Raw genomic sequence first — 13,159 nt, forward strand, 5'->3', positions numbered from 1 at the left:
AAATGATGAAAAATAATTAAGTCAAATTGTATCAATAGCAATACTTAAAGTAAAAATAAGTAAAGCATCTACCATTCCTAATTGTGTACATGACATTCTCAAGGAGCAGATGACAAATCCCAAGTCTAAGTCTCAGGGTGGAGGGAAATGGAACTACTTACTGAGAAAATACAATTTGTGAAAATCAGGAATATTAGCAAACGCTTTATCTGTTATATAAGTAAAAATTAACTGAAAATATACATAAGATTGTAGCTTTAAAATTTATTATGATTCGCCCAGAACTAAAACTTAACATTTGGAATATCTTTATTACCATAACTCTGGTTAATAAGACTTTCAGTTATTCAAGATAGGAGATATGAATAGAAGTTCATTTCTTCAAAATTTTAATAGAGGAAAGTTTTCTGGAAGCTTTGGTGAGAAATTCTTTTTTGATAGAAGGATATTGTCATAAGCCATTTTTTCTTAATCTATTTTTTATACCTGCCTTCTGGAATTTTTATAGCAGCCTGTACAGTCTTCTTAACCAAGTCATAATCTTTTGTAATTTTGGTTATCAGGGATGGAGTTCTACATTAACTTTTCTTAATTCTCCAATATTATTGACTCATATGGTTCTTTAGTTATCCTGTATTATGAGTTGGTCTGTCTTTACTGCAGTAGCATTCTTTTCAGATGTGCGAAATGGGTGTGTGAAATTTTTGAAAGGTAACATCTGTGAAAAACATTTAAGTGTTGTAAACTGTGTTGCAGTTGTTTATTCCACATTATTTAAATGATTATCTTCTATGTATTCTCAAACTTATTTTATGCACTTTTGAAAAATACACTCAATTCTGCTTTGCTAAATAGGATTAAATGGCAGAGCTGTGATTTCCAAGGCAAGTTTGATTTAAAAATTCTTTAACACTTCAAACAAGATATTAAGTCAGTTCCAAAATATAGTTGGAATGAAAGCCCAAATCTTTGAAAAATATAAACGAGATATCTGTGGGGTAGAAACAGTACTTGAGTGCAGATTTGTTGTAATTTGGTTTTATTGTTTATTTTCTTGATTGACAGCATATGCAAATTGTCATGTGCAGATTAGTCAAGAACATTTATTGAACATTGGAATAAATATAAAACCTTCCTAAATTATTTTTTCATAACCATCAAAATGTCATCAACTGTCAGGTTTGACAATAAAGTGAATTTCAGATGCTTATACCCTTGCTGGGGTCTGCTTGTATATACATATAACCTGGTGAGAGTTTTCTAATGTTCAACAATTTTGGCTATCCTGAGTGATATAACAGGGGAGGAATATAATAATTAATAGATTCAGTCCTGTGGATAATATTACTGAGAAATAATCAAATGGGAGTAGCTCATTGGTAGTAATGCTTTTGATAGAAATCTTATAGGAAACAACTTTGGAACTGTCTAAATGTAAGCTCAAATACTTGATTAGTGTAGAGTAGAATATTTTCCAGGAATGTTTATAATTTTAATTGTTTAATATTTAACACACAAAGGAACCCAGTGGTTAATTTGTTGCTTCATTTATTAGACTTCTTGCTTTTATTGGCATCAGTGTAATATTCAGAGAATGAAATTTATAAAGTTCTTTAACAGGTTCTTTTTAAAAAAAACTTCCTTAATCATGAATGAATTACAAATATGAACAAAACAAAACACTTTTCTTTTTAGTTCTACAACCTAGGTTTTCTTTTTTTTTTTTTTTTTTTTACAACCTAGGTTTTCTATAGAAATGACAAGGATATGATTTTTTCCACACAAGGGGAAAAGGACAAAAAGGACTTGGTTCAAGTCTAGATTTTGTTTTACCCCTTTAGGAGAAGGTTGGTTTAGTGAATGTAGGACGTAATAAAATGACAGTGTGGAGTAATCTTTTCCATTTGGGAGAAATGATCAGAGTTTATTATATAAATTTTTAAGGCTTTATGACGTCCTCATCAGTTAAAGTGTTTTCAAAGCAAAAGCACCATAGAGATAAATTCAAGGACCCAAGCTTGATATATACTTGTATATATTGAGGTCCATATGTGAGCCTTGAGTCTTAGAAATTAGTGATGAATTTTGTCTTGTGAATTTAAAATTTTTTGTCCTATATGGGCCTTCCTGCCTGAATAAGCAGGCTGTGTAGAATAGTATTATCTCAGTACATTAGAATCACCTGTAAAACTTAAAAATAGTATCCAAACCTGAATTGAATGGAGAATGGGGCCAGGTATATATGATGTTAGAAGTATCTCAGGTGACTTTAATGTGCTGCCACACATGAGAACCATTGGCCTTGGGTTTTTTCCTTTTGTTTCCACTTTTCAGCTCTAGTTTTAATAATTTAGTAAAAGGAACAGCAGTTTATTTAGTAATGAACCTTGCTTCTCCCTCTGCCCCACCCTCACGTATGTGTTTGCACTCATTCTCTCTCTCCTCAAATAAATAAAATCTTTTAAAAAAATAATTGGGTATTTCTCTTATCTTAAAAAAAACACCAAATGCTTCAATAACAATTGCCAAGCAAGCAAATTTTTTAGTTCAAAAGCAAAATGCTTGATTTCTTTTTTCTTTTAATCAATAGAATGCATCTTTTGTCGTAAGTTTGGGCAAATCATTTAACATCTCTGGACGTTCGTTCTTTCTTACAAAATAAGGTAGCAAACCCTAGTACTGAATTCCTATTACCTTTCTAAATTCTGTACTATGTAACGCAGTGTGCTTTATTTTTCTAACTTAAAAGTATTTTTTTCCTGCTTATATGGCATAAAGTTCTGGTTTTGCACTACAGTATTATATTTATATTTAGCTTATTATGTTTTTTAGGCCATACTATCTTGCTGATAATATTTGCTGTCTCTACAGCATTCAACTCAGTGCTTTCATAGGTTATGGTATTAAACCAACTCTTGGATTGGTTTAATATTTGATTGCAGCACTCTTTTTTATTCTATGATTGAATTTTTTTTGCGTTAGTTTAAAATGAAGACTTCCCAAACAAAGTTTTATATTGAAGTTCTGGGAAAGATTTGAAAATAGAACATATTACTACATAACACGCATAATATTCATTTGCATATTTGCATAACACATATACCTGATTTGATCCTCTTAAGGTAGGTATGCATATTATCACAGTTCCCTAGAGAATCAGTTGACACCATAATGCTCAATTTCATTAATGATTGTAAAACCTAGGGCGTCTTCACTAATTAAAATGAGATCTTAAGCTTAATGGTAAAAATGTGTATGTTGGCCTTTTAATTGCAAAGTCCAGGAACTCATAAATAAATAGAAATAAACAGCTTAAACTTTACTATGTTTCTGGAAAGTCAACTATGTAAGAGTAGAATAAGCCAAAAGGCTGAGTTTTAGTCTGTCATTATTCATCTCTCCATAGTCTGTAAGACTTTTATGAAACATACTGTATTGGGTGGTTTTGACATTTTTTTAAATTGAAATATAATTGGCACACAATATCCTATTAGTTTCAGGTATATAATACAGTATTCAGTATTTGTATACACTGCAAAATAGTGACTACAATAAGTCTAGTTACCAATCTGCTTTTTTTCAATTAAAAATCCTTTGATTCCTTTTGCTACTATCTTCAGATTTGGAGATGGTAATTTTTAAAATTCTGAGTTTTATTTTTATGTATCAGAAAAATAATGCCCTTCAATTTCTTAGTAGAACACTAATGAGGTATGTCATTTTATTGTACTTAGAGTTTATGTAAATCATAGAATAATGTAGTTTAGCTGCATATTTGAATAGTTAAGATGGATGTGTAGATGTGCATATAGTATATGATCATATTAATTAAGTCTGTTTTTTTGTTCAAAGCCAAAACCATAATGTATTCCCTAAATTTGAGAGCTACCTGGATCTATAGCCTCAATCTTTGCTGTCTGTATTTTTCCCTTCCCTTCCATCTAACCCTAACACTTAAATAATACTTAGTGGAGTGACATTAAGATGGTTTGTGTCATTTCAAATATTTGAATTCTTTAAATTAAAGCACTTCATTGAGTAGCATTTAGCAGTTTTAACAATGTCCAGCATCAAACATTTTAGGAGAGGAAAGAACAGTAACACATCCAGTGGAAACTGATGGCATTTCAGGAGGCAGAAGGTAATTATTAAAATTAGAATGTTTAAAGTTTGAATAAGATTTTATGTTAAACCAGCTTTGGTGCCCTGGAGCCTGAAGCAAATGAGCTCCGGTGGCTCATGAATGCTGACCTGGAGAGATGGGTCAAGGCATTAACTGCCTATTTGGTGCTTTACCACATTGACCTAGGCTTATGATTGGGGAGAACAGCACCAGAACCAACTGTAAGATTAAGAAGAACCTATGAGCACCATGTCAGATCTTTTTATATCTATTCTACCACCAGTGTCCACTATAAAGGTATTTCTAAAGGTAAAGAAGGTAGTGTAAAAACCATTTTTTGCTACATAGTTGAGGCTGCCAAATAGCTAGAAAGTAAAAGGATTATTTGGAGTCTTTCCTATAATGTTTAGTAAACAGAGCAAACTTTACCATGAAATCGAAGCTTCACTTTTCATAAAAGACTCAGATAAGTGACATACCCTTCTCTTTATAGTATTCTTAATTATTTTAATTAAGTCCCTTATGGCTTTATTTATGGCTAATTAATAAAAGATTTTACTATAGTTCATCCTACTTGTTTAAAACCTTATCTGTGTTGTAACTTGTTCCTTTTTAAACTATTACTTATTCAGACTCTTTGCTATGCTATTCTTTTTGCTTAAATAACCCAAATTGAAATTTGTGAGTGGATATTTATTCCATTATATGAAAAAGAAAATATCCCTATTAAAAAGCAAGTATCGCTTTATAATTTTGACTGATTGAAAGGTCAAAACTTGGTAACTATAATAATTTCTTGATCTAAGGTATTAAAAGTATTTTCTTGAAATGACCATTTTATTTCTAATATGAAAAACATTTATAACTTAAATGGTAAGTTTTTAAGCTGCCAAATAGTGAAATCTTTTTTTATATACATTTGCAGAAATGTTTCCTAAATTTACTGGAGTAAAACAGAATGATTCTCCTAAAGAACAAGTAAAGGTAAGTTAATTCTTCATTTTTTATCTTAGAATTTTAAAATGTATGTTATGTCACTGGTGTAATAAATCATATAAAATTTGTTTTGATTTTATTTACAATGAAGAGCTGTCACTCTTTTTCCATTTGTCAACTAAATATTGAAAGATGTCTTCCTCAAGAATATTGAACACAGGAACTGTTTGGCTACATTTTTTTCTAAAAAGATATAACTGTTCTATAAATAAAACACAGTAGAACAAATTATAAGAGTATGGAATTAGTCTTGAGGTCTAAATACAGAGGGAAGGCCTTGCTTTTTCTATATGCACACAGTAGGATGTAGGGTATGCACAGTAAGGTGGAATTTCTAAAGGTAGGAGGAAAATGGTTGGGTTTAAGATGAAGCTCATAATTACCAGCTATTAATTTTAGGACATCTATGATTAGTAGTTGATGTGCTTTGGAAAGGATAGAAGTAATTTTATCTCTTACTACCTGAACTTAAATTCAGGTTGGTCTCATTAAATTTTAATTTTCTGAATCCTTATCAGATATAGAATTATAGGTATATATACCTTTATTAAATTATACATTTTTAACATCTAACTAGATTAGGGATGTTCAACATTCAACATAAATACATGTTTTGAGGGAGCTCTCAGTTGTAAGAAGAAATATAATCACATGGTTAAGAGGTTGTATGAGGGACGCCTGGGTGGCTAAGTGGTTTGGCGCCTGCCTTCGGCCCAGGGCGTGATCCTGAAGTCCTGGGAGAGAGTCCCACGTTAGGTTCCCTGCATTGAGCCTGCTTCTCCCTCTGCCTATGTCTCTGCCTCTCTCTCTCTCTCTCTCTCTCTCCCTCTCTCTCCCTCTCTCATGAATAAATAAATAAAATATTAAAAAAAGAGGTTGCATGGTTAGTGCTATAATTTATATTCATAATTTATTGAGAAAATGAAGAAGGAATATATACACTGCCTGAAGGAGAGAATGCTTAAAACAGGTTAACTAAAGGGAAAAGGAAGGAATGGTTACTACATTGACACAGATTAAGGACTTATTTTTTTTAAAGGTGTAGCATGAAGAGAGGCAAAACACAGGTGGTGTATTCAGGGAAATGTGGTAACAGAGGGTATTTGTAAAGGATTAGTTGGCTTGGGAGATAGAATAGGGAGGATTTTGAATGCCTAGGTGAAGTGTTGACTGATTTGGTAGGCAAGAACGAGTTCTTGAAGGCTTTTGAGTGGGAACAAGAAACATAATCTGTTGTCATAGGTATTGGAGGAATCAAAATTATATCAATGAGTTTTGAAATTTTATACCTATAAAATGCTGTCTTAATGATCTGCTTGTGGCCAGAATTTTTTCAGTGCCCCTCACTGAGGAACAGAATGCCCATTGATAATAAAAAAGGGAATATATTTTTAGGAATATGAATAAATGAATATATTTTTGTGTTTCAGAAAGTGATTTTTTTTTTTTTCTGATTTAAACCTCAGCATTTGACTTTAGGTTTTGAGCTTGGGCTTATATTATTGTAGGTATAAACATTCCTAGGGCATTAGATTTATTCAAGCTAGCATAGGTATTCATACACTTGCCTTGTCTTTTCATTCACCCTAACTCCTTTGTTAGATGGAGGAGAAAGACTGTCTTACTCATCTCTGTACTACGTACAACTTAAAGCTTAGTAGATAAGGTACCTAGGCTTTGGTATCTTAGCTTGCAACTGAGTAGTTGTGAGATTCTAGGTAAATTGCTTTTATTATATTTAAGTCCCATTGTAAACTGTAGATGGGGATGATAGTTATACCAAACTCAAGAGATTATTGTGAGAATTGAACTATATGAAGGGTTTAGCCTAGCACCTCATACATTATAGGCATTAAATAAGTGTTAGCTATTATAATAGTTTTTACTTAATAAATTAATCAGAATTTGTTGATAGTCTACAGGTTAACTATCATGTGACTTTTACTTTACTCTTCCCATTATGCCTATAATTCAGTAAGGATAGGAGGTAAAAAAAAAAAAAGTGGATTAGCCTCTAGATTGGGTATAAAAGCTCAGTTTTTATTTTCCATAGCTCACAGGAAAGCATTTCAAAATAAGCAGCACTATTTAATAACATGCCTAAGGCTATATGTATTATTAAGATTATCGGCTTCAACTAACTCTGCTTAAAATTATAGGATGGCCAAGCCATTTAATCTTTCCACATCCTGATTTTCTCATCTGTAAGAATGGGATAATTATACCTTATAAGTTTGTGTAACTTAAGTAATACCATTTTTTTTAAGAGTATTGTTATGTTTTTTCTTCTTCTGTTTTAAATTTTTTTAGTTAAATCACTTGTGTGGTTAAAACTCTGAATGACAATTTTATTTATCTTTGTCTTAACAGATACAGCATTCTGTGCAAGATAAAACCTCTGCAAAAACTACCCTTGTTTGTCAGACTTCATATTCGTGTGAAACACCACCAAATTACCATCAGTCAGCATTGAATCATCAAGAATTAGAACATTTACAGGGTGTAAAAAACATTTCACCTTTACAAATTCCACCTCCCTCAGGTAAAAAGTTAATTAGTAAATAATAAACTTCAGGTTAGAAAAAATCACTGAAGCACATTGTTAGAGATTATCTGCTTTATACTTAAGATACTCATTACATTTGAATAAGAAAATTATGTGTACAGTTCACATGCAACTTACTTTCAAGTAGATTATGTACATTGGCATTGGCATATGCCATATATTAAAACCTTTCACTGCCAGTCTACTACTCTACTACTACTACTACTACTACTAATACTAATACTACTACTGAGTTCTGAGCAGATTTAGAATTTTGCTCTAACTTCCATGATGCTTATTTGAATTGGAAAGGTAGGATGGAATATGGAAAAGATAGAGGTTATATAGATAGAGAAATTAAGTTATATACATGAGAAATCGTTTAAAACTAAGGAAACCTGGGCTAGAAATACTTGCCTAGCAGTGGTTCCCATTTGCCAAAACATCTTCGAAATCTGGCTAAATTTTTATATTGTTAGATTCATTTGACTAAATATCCTGTCTGTTAGTCTTGTCAGAAGTGAAAATATTGCCTGTCTCATCTTGATTCTCCTGCCAGTGTTTGGCACAAAGGATAATTCTCTGATACTGATGAACTCAGCCTAGGAGTACCTGAACCTTAAGATACTATTCAGGTCTAACCTAAAGGCAGATGTGAATGAATGTTCCTTATCCACATCTCCTCCCCTTTAGGCTGCTCACTGGTTTGTATTTGGCCTTCCAATGACAGTGGTTTCTCCAAAGCAGAAGAAATTTCTAAATTGTTTTACAACAGCACAGATTAGGAGGAACAGAGAAATTTTGATTCTCCTTTATTGCTTCTAGTGGTAGCTCCCTACTGTTCTTTGAGTATTTCATTTTGTATTTAACTCAAGTTATAGCTCTTCCCAAAGCAACACTGGAGGGCATCCCAGAAATAAAGATAAAGATCCAAAGTATGAAATACTTACATCCATCCTTTTGTGGAAAAAAGTTTTCAAATTATGCAGGAGCATAACTGAAAATGTAGTAATTCATGAATAACCTTGAATACAAGTGTTCCATTTGGGTCTTTTATTTTGTATACAAGTAGCTTCAAACAGGAGCATACTGAAATCTGATTTTATATTAGGAAGTGGTTGTTGCTTAACTATATAGAGGATGGATTAAAGTGAAGATGCTCTGGAGTAGTTGGGACCAAGTAAGGAAGCTGAGTGCTGTAGTTTAGGAAGGAAATTATGAGGACCACAACTAAGGCAGTAAGTATGGAAAGGAAATGGATAAATTATAAAAATATTTTTGTGGTGCAGCTGATAGGCTTTGTTATAATAAATATCTTGGCAAGGTATCATCCAATAGCTGGATTGAAGATAAGAGGTAGGGCTGCCCGGGTGGTTTGGTCCCGCCTTCAGTTCAGGGTGGGATCCTGGAGACCTGGGTTCAAGTCCCAGGTTGGGCTCCCTGCATGGAGCCTGCTTCTCCCTCTGCCTGTGTCTCTGCCTCTTTCTCTCTCTCTGATGAATAAATAAATAAAATCTTAAAAAATAAAAAGAAAAGAAGAGGTAGTGCTCACTTTGGATGTGTTTGAGGTACTAGAGTATCTAATTGGAAATCTACAACCGTAAATAGGTTTCTGAAATTAACAGGATATAATGAGAACTATAATTTAGGAATTACCAGCGCATAGAAGCTGCTTGAAACTGAGAATGAATGAACACACCCGGGAAAATGTATAGAGCAGGAAGAGAAAGATCAAGCACAAAATTGTAAGAAGCAAAACTTCCTCAGTTAAAATAGAAAAAAGTAAGGTTAAAAGATGATGTCATCAAATCACAAGAATATAAAAATACCACAAGAGTATATACTGCAATGGATTAAAGTAAGATGAGGAGTGAGGAGAGAGGATTAAAATTGGTAGTGTGAGGGCAGCCCTGGTGGCCCAACGGTTTAGCGCTGCCTTCAGCCCAGGGTGTGGTCCTGGAGACCCGGGGTCAAGTCCTGCATCAGGCTCCCTGCATGAAATGGAGCCTGCTTCTCCCTGTGTCTGTGCCTCTCTCTCTCTCTCTCCATGTGTCTCTCATGAATAAATCTTTTTTTTTTTTTTTTAAGATTTTATTGAAGTGGGGGTGCAGAGACTCAGGTAGAGGGAGAAGCAGGCTCCATGCAGGGAGCCCGACGTGGAACTCAATCCTGAATCTCCAGGATCACGCCCTGGGCTGAAGGCAGCACTAAACCGCTGAGCCACCTGGGCTGCCCAATTAATAAAATCTTTAAAAAAATAAAAATTGGCAGTGTGAGGTTTTTTTTGCTTTTGCAAAAGGTTTTTTTACTAGCCATTGTGATTGGGGTAGAAGACAAGTTTTTCTAAGTTGAGAAATAATGGAATGTGGATGTACACCAGTCTTCCAGTAAGTTTATTGGTGGAGAAGATAGCTATGGCTTTAACAGAAAAATAGTTTTGGGGGCGTTTTTTGGTGGGAGTTTTTTGGTAAGATGAGGAGACATTGTTTCATTATATTTGAGTTTTTGAATCAGAGAGATTTGGACATGTTTAAAGGTTGATCAGAAGGATCCATAATATAGAAACTATTTTTATTATAGTAAATTCATGGAATATTGGTAGGCATAGCCCTGAAGAAGTAGATAGTGGAAAATAATGCAGTCAAGATGGTCCTTTGTTCCTATTTTAAGAAAACATCTTATCTATAGAAAGTCAGGCTTTCAAAATCTAAGCCTTCTGTTGGAGTAATTTTATTGTATGGATTAAATTTTTATTTATATGTGATTGTGAGTAAAAGGAATTTGTGTGACAATTATATAAAAGGAATGCAAATGTTTGGACAATGCCAGAGTGGCTATTCTATTGCACTTACCAAATTTTTCAGAATCAAGTGTTTTGCATTTTCCAACTGTAGGTGGCACAATGCCCAAGGGAAACTGCAAATGTATATAAGCTAAAGTTACTTTTCTGGAGTTTAATCTTGATGGAAATAAAGTTTTAGTTAAATCTTCTTAAACAATGAGTTTTTTCACTTAAGTTTTAATAAAAGTTTGACAAAATGTTAGGAGTACATAAAAACTTTAAGAAATTGAATCACGTGTTAGCAGTTTATTTCAAAATTACTGCCATCGTTTCCACATGAACTGAAAAATGCCTTTTTTCCTTAAAATAAGTTGGTCTTAAGTTACAAAAGATTAATGGCCTTATCCTTTTAACTTCTTCATTTCCCAGATTCATTTCTCAGCTTACAAATCTTCACTCAATTATATTAAGATTTTTTTAAAAAATCAAATGCTTATGTTGTCATATCATTGTGAATTAACATAGCAAATGAAAAGGTAAATCAAAGAGTTTGGTATCTAGTAGGAGAAATAAACAACTGGTATACAAAGTAAAAAAATACTGTTCCCTAAAAGAATCAAAACAAAATTTAAGGAGTTGAGGAAGGCAAAATTACCCCATCTCTTTGGCAGATGTATATTTTACAGATTAAGTATCATTTGCACTGGATATTGGAGGAAGAAGTAAGACTTATCTATATATATCTAGGACTGAAAGGCATTTTGGATGGAGGAAACAACATGCATGAAGGTATTTAGGCAATCGATAATTTAATGTGATTAAAGTTTTGGTTGGATAAATAAGCACGTGGGAGAATGAATTTGGAAAGGTACACCAGGTTCAGATCATAAAGAACCATGTTATCTACAGACTTTGGACTTAATGCTATAGTCAGTGGGGAGCCAGTGAAGGGTTTGTTTGTTTGTTTTTTTTTTTTTTTTTTTTGAGTAAAGGGTGTGCCTCAAGTTACTTAATTTACAAATATTATATAGGCCAGTTGGAGGACTGGGCCATAAGGACCTGAGAAAGAAGAGACCAACAGGGCTTTTGCAGTAGTAGGAAAAAAAAAATGAAGTAACAGAAAGAAAGAAAAGGGAAAGGTTGAAAAAAATGACAAGGGCAGAATGAGCAGGTCTGTAAAACCTGAATATGTGCTAGATTTTAATAACAAAGTATTACAACCTTAAGTGGCTCAGAATATAGGCTAGATACTGGTACAGGTTGGAAAACATAAGTCTGAGGAAGAGAAGTTTTGTGTAGGACCAGAGGGTCATCCCCCTAAAAACATTTTTCAAAGAGACCCTTGACACACTTTCTAGGCTTCTGTCACTCTATTTCCTTTGTCATCCCATCTCTTTGAATGTTCCTTACAGATATCTCTGTATCTGCCTAGCTTTAAATGCTGATAACACGGAGTTGTATCATTAAGCCTTTATCTTTTTACTTCAGAGCATTCCAGCCATGTTCCAAAGCCTATGTTTACTAAGCTAGTGATCCCCTCAGCTTTATAGCAATATTCTTGGAACAGCCTTCCCATTTACCCAGGTCTGCCATACATTGATTATTTCTACTTATTAGAACATGTAAAAGGTTGGAAGGCAATGATCTATACATCCTGCCTGAATGATCTCAGTGTCTGTGACTTCTAGTCTCATTTTTACAAATCAAGCATCCAGGCTTCATGCATATTTATACAACTCCACTGAACATCTTAAATATCACATAGGCATGTCAAACACAGCATTCCAAAACTGAATTTCCCTATTTTAATCCCCACATTTTAATCTTTCTTGTTTTCTTTAAAAAACACTATTGTTTTATTATCAGCAGGACTGCCCTGCATGGGGCAGTGGACACTGGGTTGAGGATATGTGTAGGATGTGAGGAGGAGATGATGATTGGGTGGCTGCTTTGAAGGAAAGGGTGATCTGGAGGCCAGGTACAAGAGCCCTGCAGGTTCACTTCCAGCAATATGTAGACCTTTTAAAGGAGTCCTGGCAAGCTATGGCCATACCACCAATAAGATTAAGAAATTCCTGGAAATCTATCTGGCCATCAGAGTTGAGGTCCAGTTTTTTCATCATGCAATGAAAGATACAGGGTCCATCTGGTTTTTTGTGCCAGTTCTGTATTCATGAAGGTTAGGAACTCTGTCTTGGAGAGTGTGCAGTTGTTACTCCTATCCAGCACACTTGGAAAGCAGCCATCAGAAAGTCGATGCACTGTTCAGTTTCAGTAGGGTTGGACATTTTTGCCATACCTGCTTGGAGGAGGCATGGAGCCTGTGACCAGGTGGCGGTGGTGCTACTCCTCTTTAATTCTTGATAATAGTATTGCCACCACTTATCTCAGCAAACTGAGAGTCATTTAGAGTTTACTTCTCTTGTAATATATACTCTTTCTATTTTTTAAATACTATCTGGCCTCAAGCACAAAATGGATATAGTTCTAAATTTATAGTTTAACTCCCTATTTTTCCATTCCTTGTTGAACGGAGAAAACATAGGTACCATTGGGCTACGTAGGGACATACAAATTTAAACTTTCTTTTCATTCATGACTCCTTTGTAACTGTTTTTTCTCACTCTTCTCTGCTTACTCCCATCACTTAACTTTCTTCTCTTCTTCAAGCCTCAACTTCAACTAGTAGGATTTGGCCAGAGAATCAGTCAAG

The 13,159-nt window shown here is 33.8% G+C and overlaps 1 protein-coding gene and 1 pseudogene across 1 annotated transcript in view; one reads left to right on the forward strand and one right to left on the reverse strand.

The window, feature by feature from the left end:
• The window catches only part of BRDT (bromodomain testis associated), a 51,246-nt gene that overhangs the window by 21,914 nt on the left and 16,173 nt on the right, over positions 1-13,159 (forward strand). The window contains exons 12-13 of the mRNA XM_055340641.1: positions 5,049-5,107; positions 7,490-7,661. Coding sequence (XP_055196616.1) covers positions 5,049-5,107; positions 7,490-7,661 — 231 coding nt within the window. The remainder of the gene's footprint in view (positions 1-5,048; positions 5,108-7,489; positions 7,662-13,159) is intronic.
• LOC129519264 (protein S100-A11-like) lies at positions 12,444-12,743 on the reverse strand (annotated as a pseudogene).

This window comes from Nyctereutes procyonoides, unplaced genomic scaffold (genome assembly GCF_905146905.1).
Source record: "Nyctereutes procyonoides isolate TBG_1078 unplaced genomic scaffold, NYPRO_anot_genome, whole genome shotgun sequence".
Classification (NCBI taxonomy): Eukaryota; Metazoa; Chordata; class Mammalia; order Carnivora; family Canidae; genus Nyctereutes; species Nyctereutes procyonoides.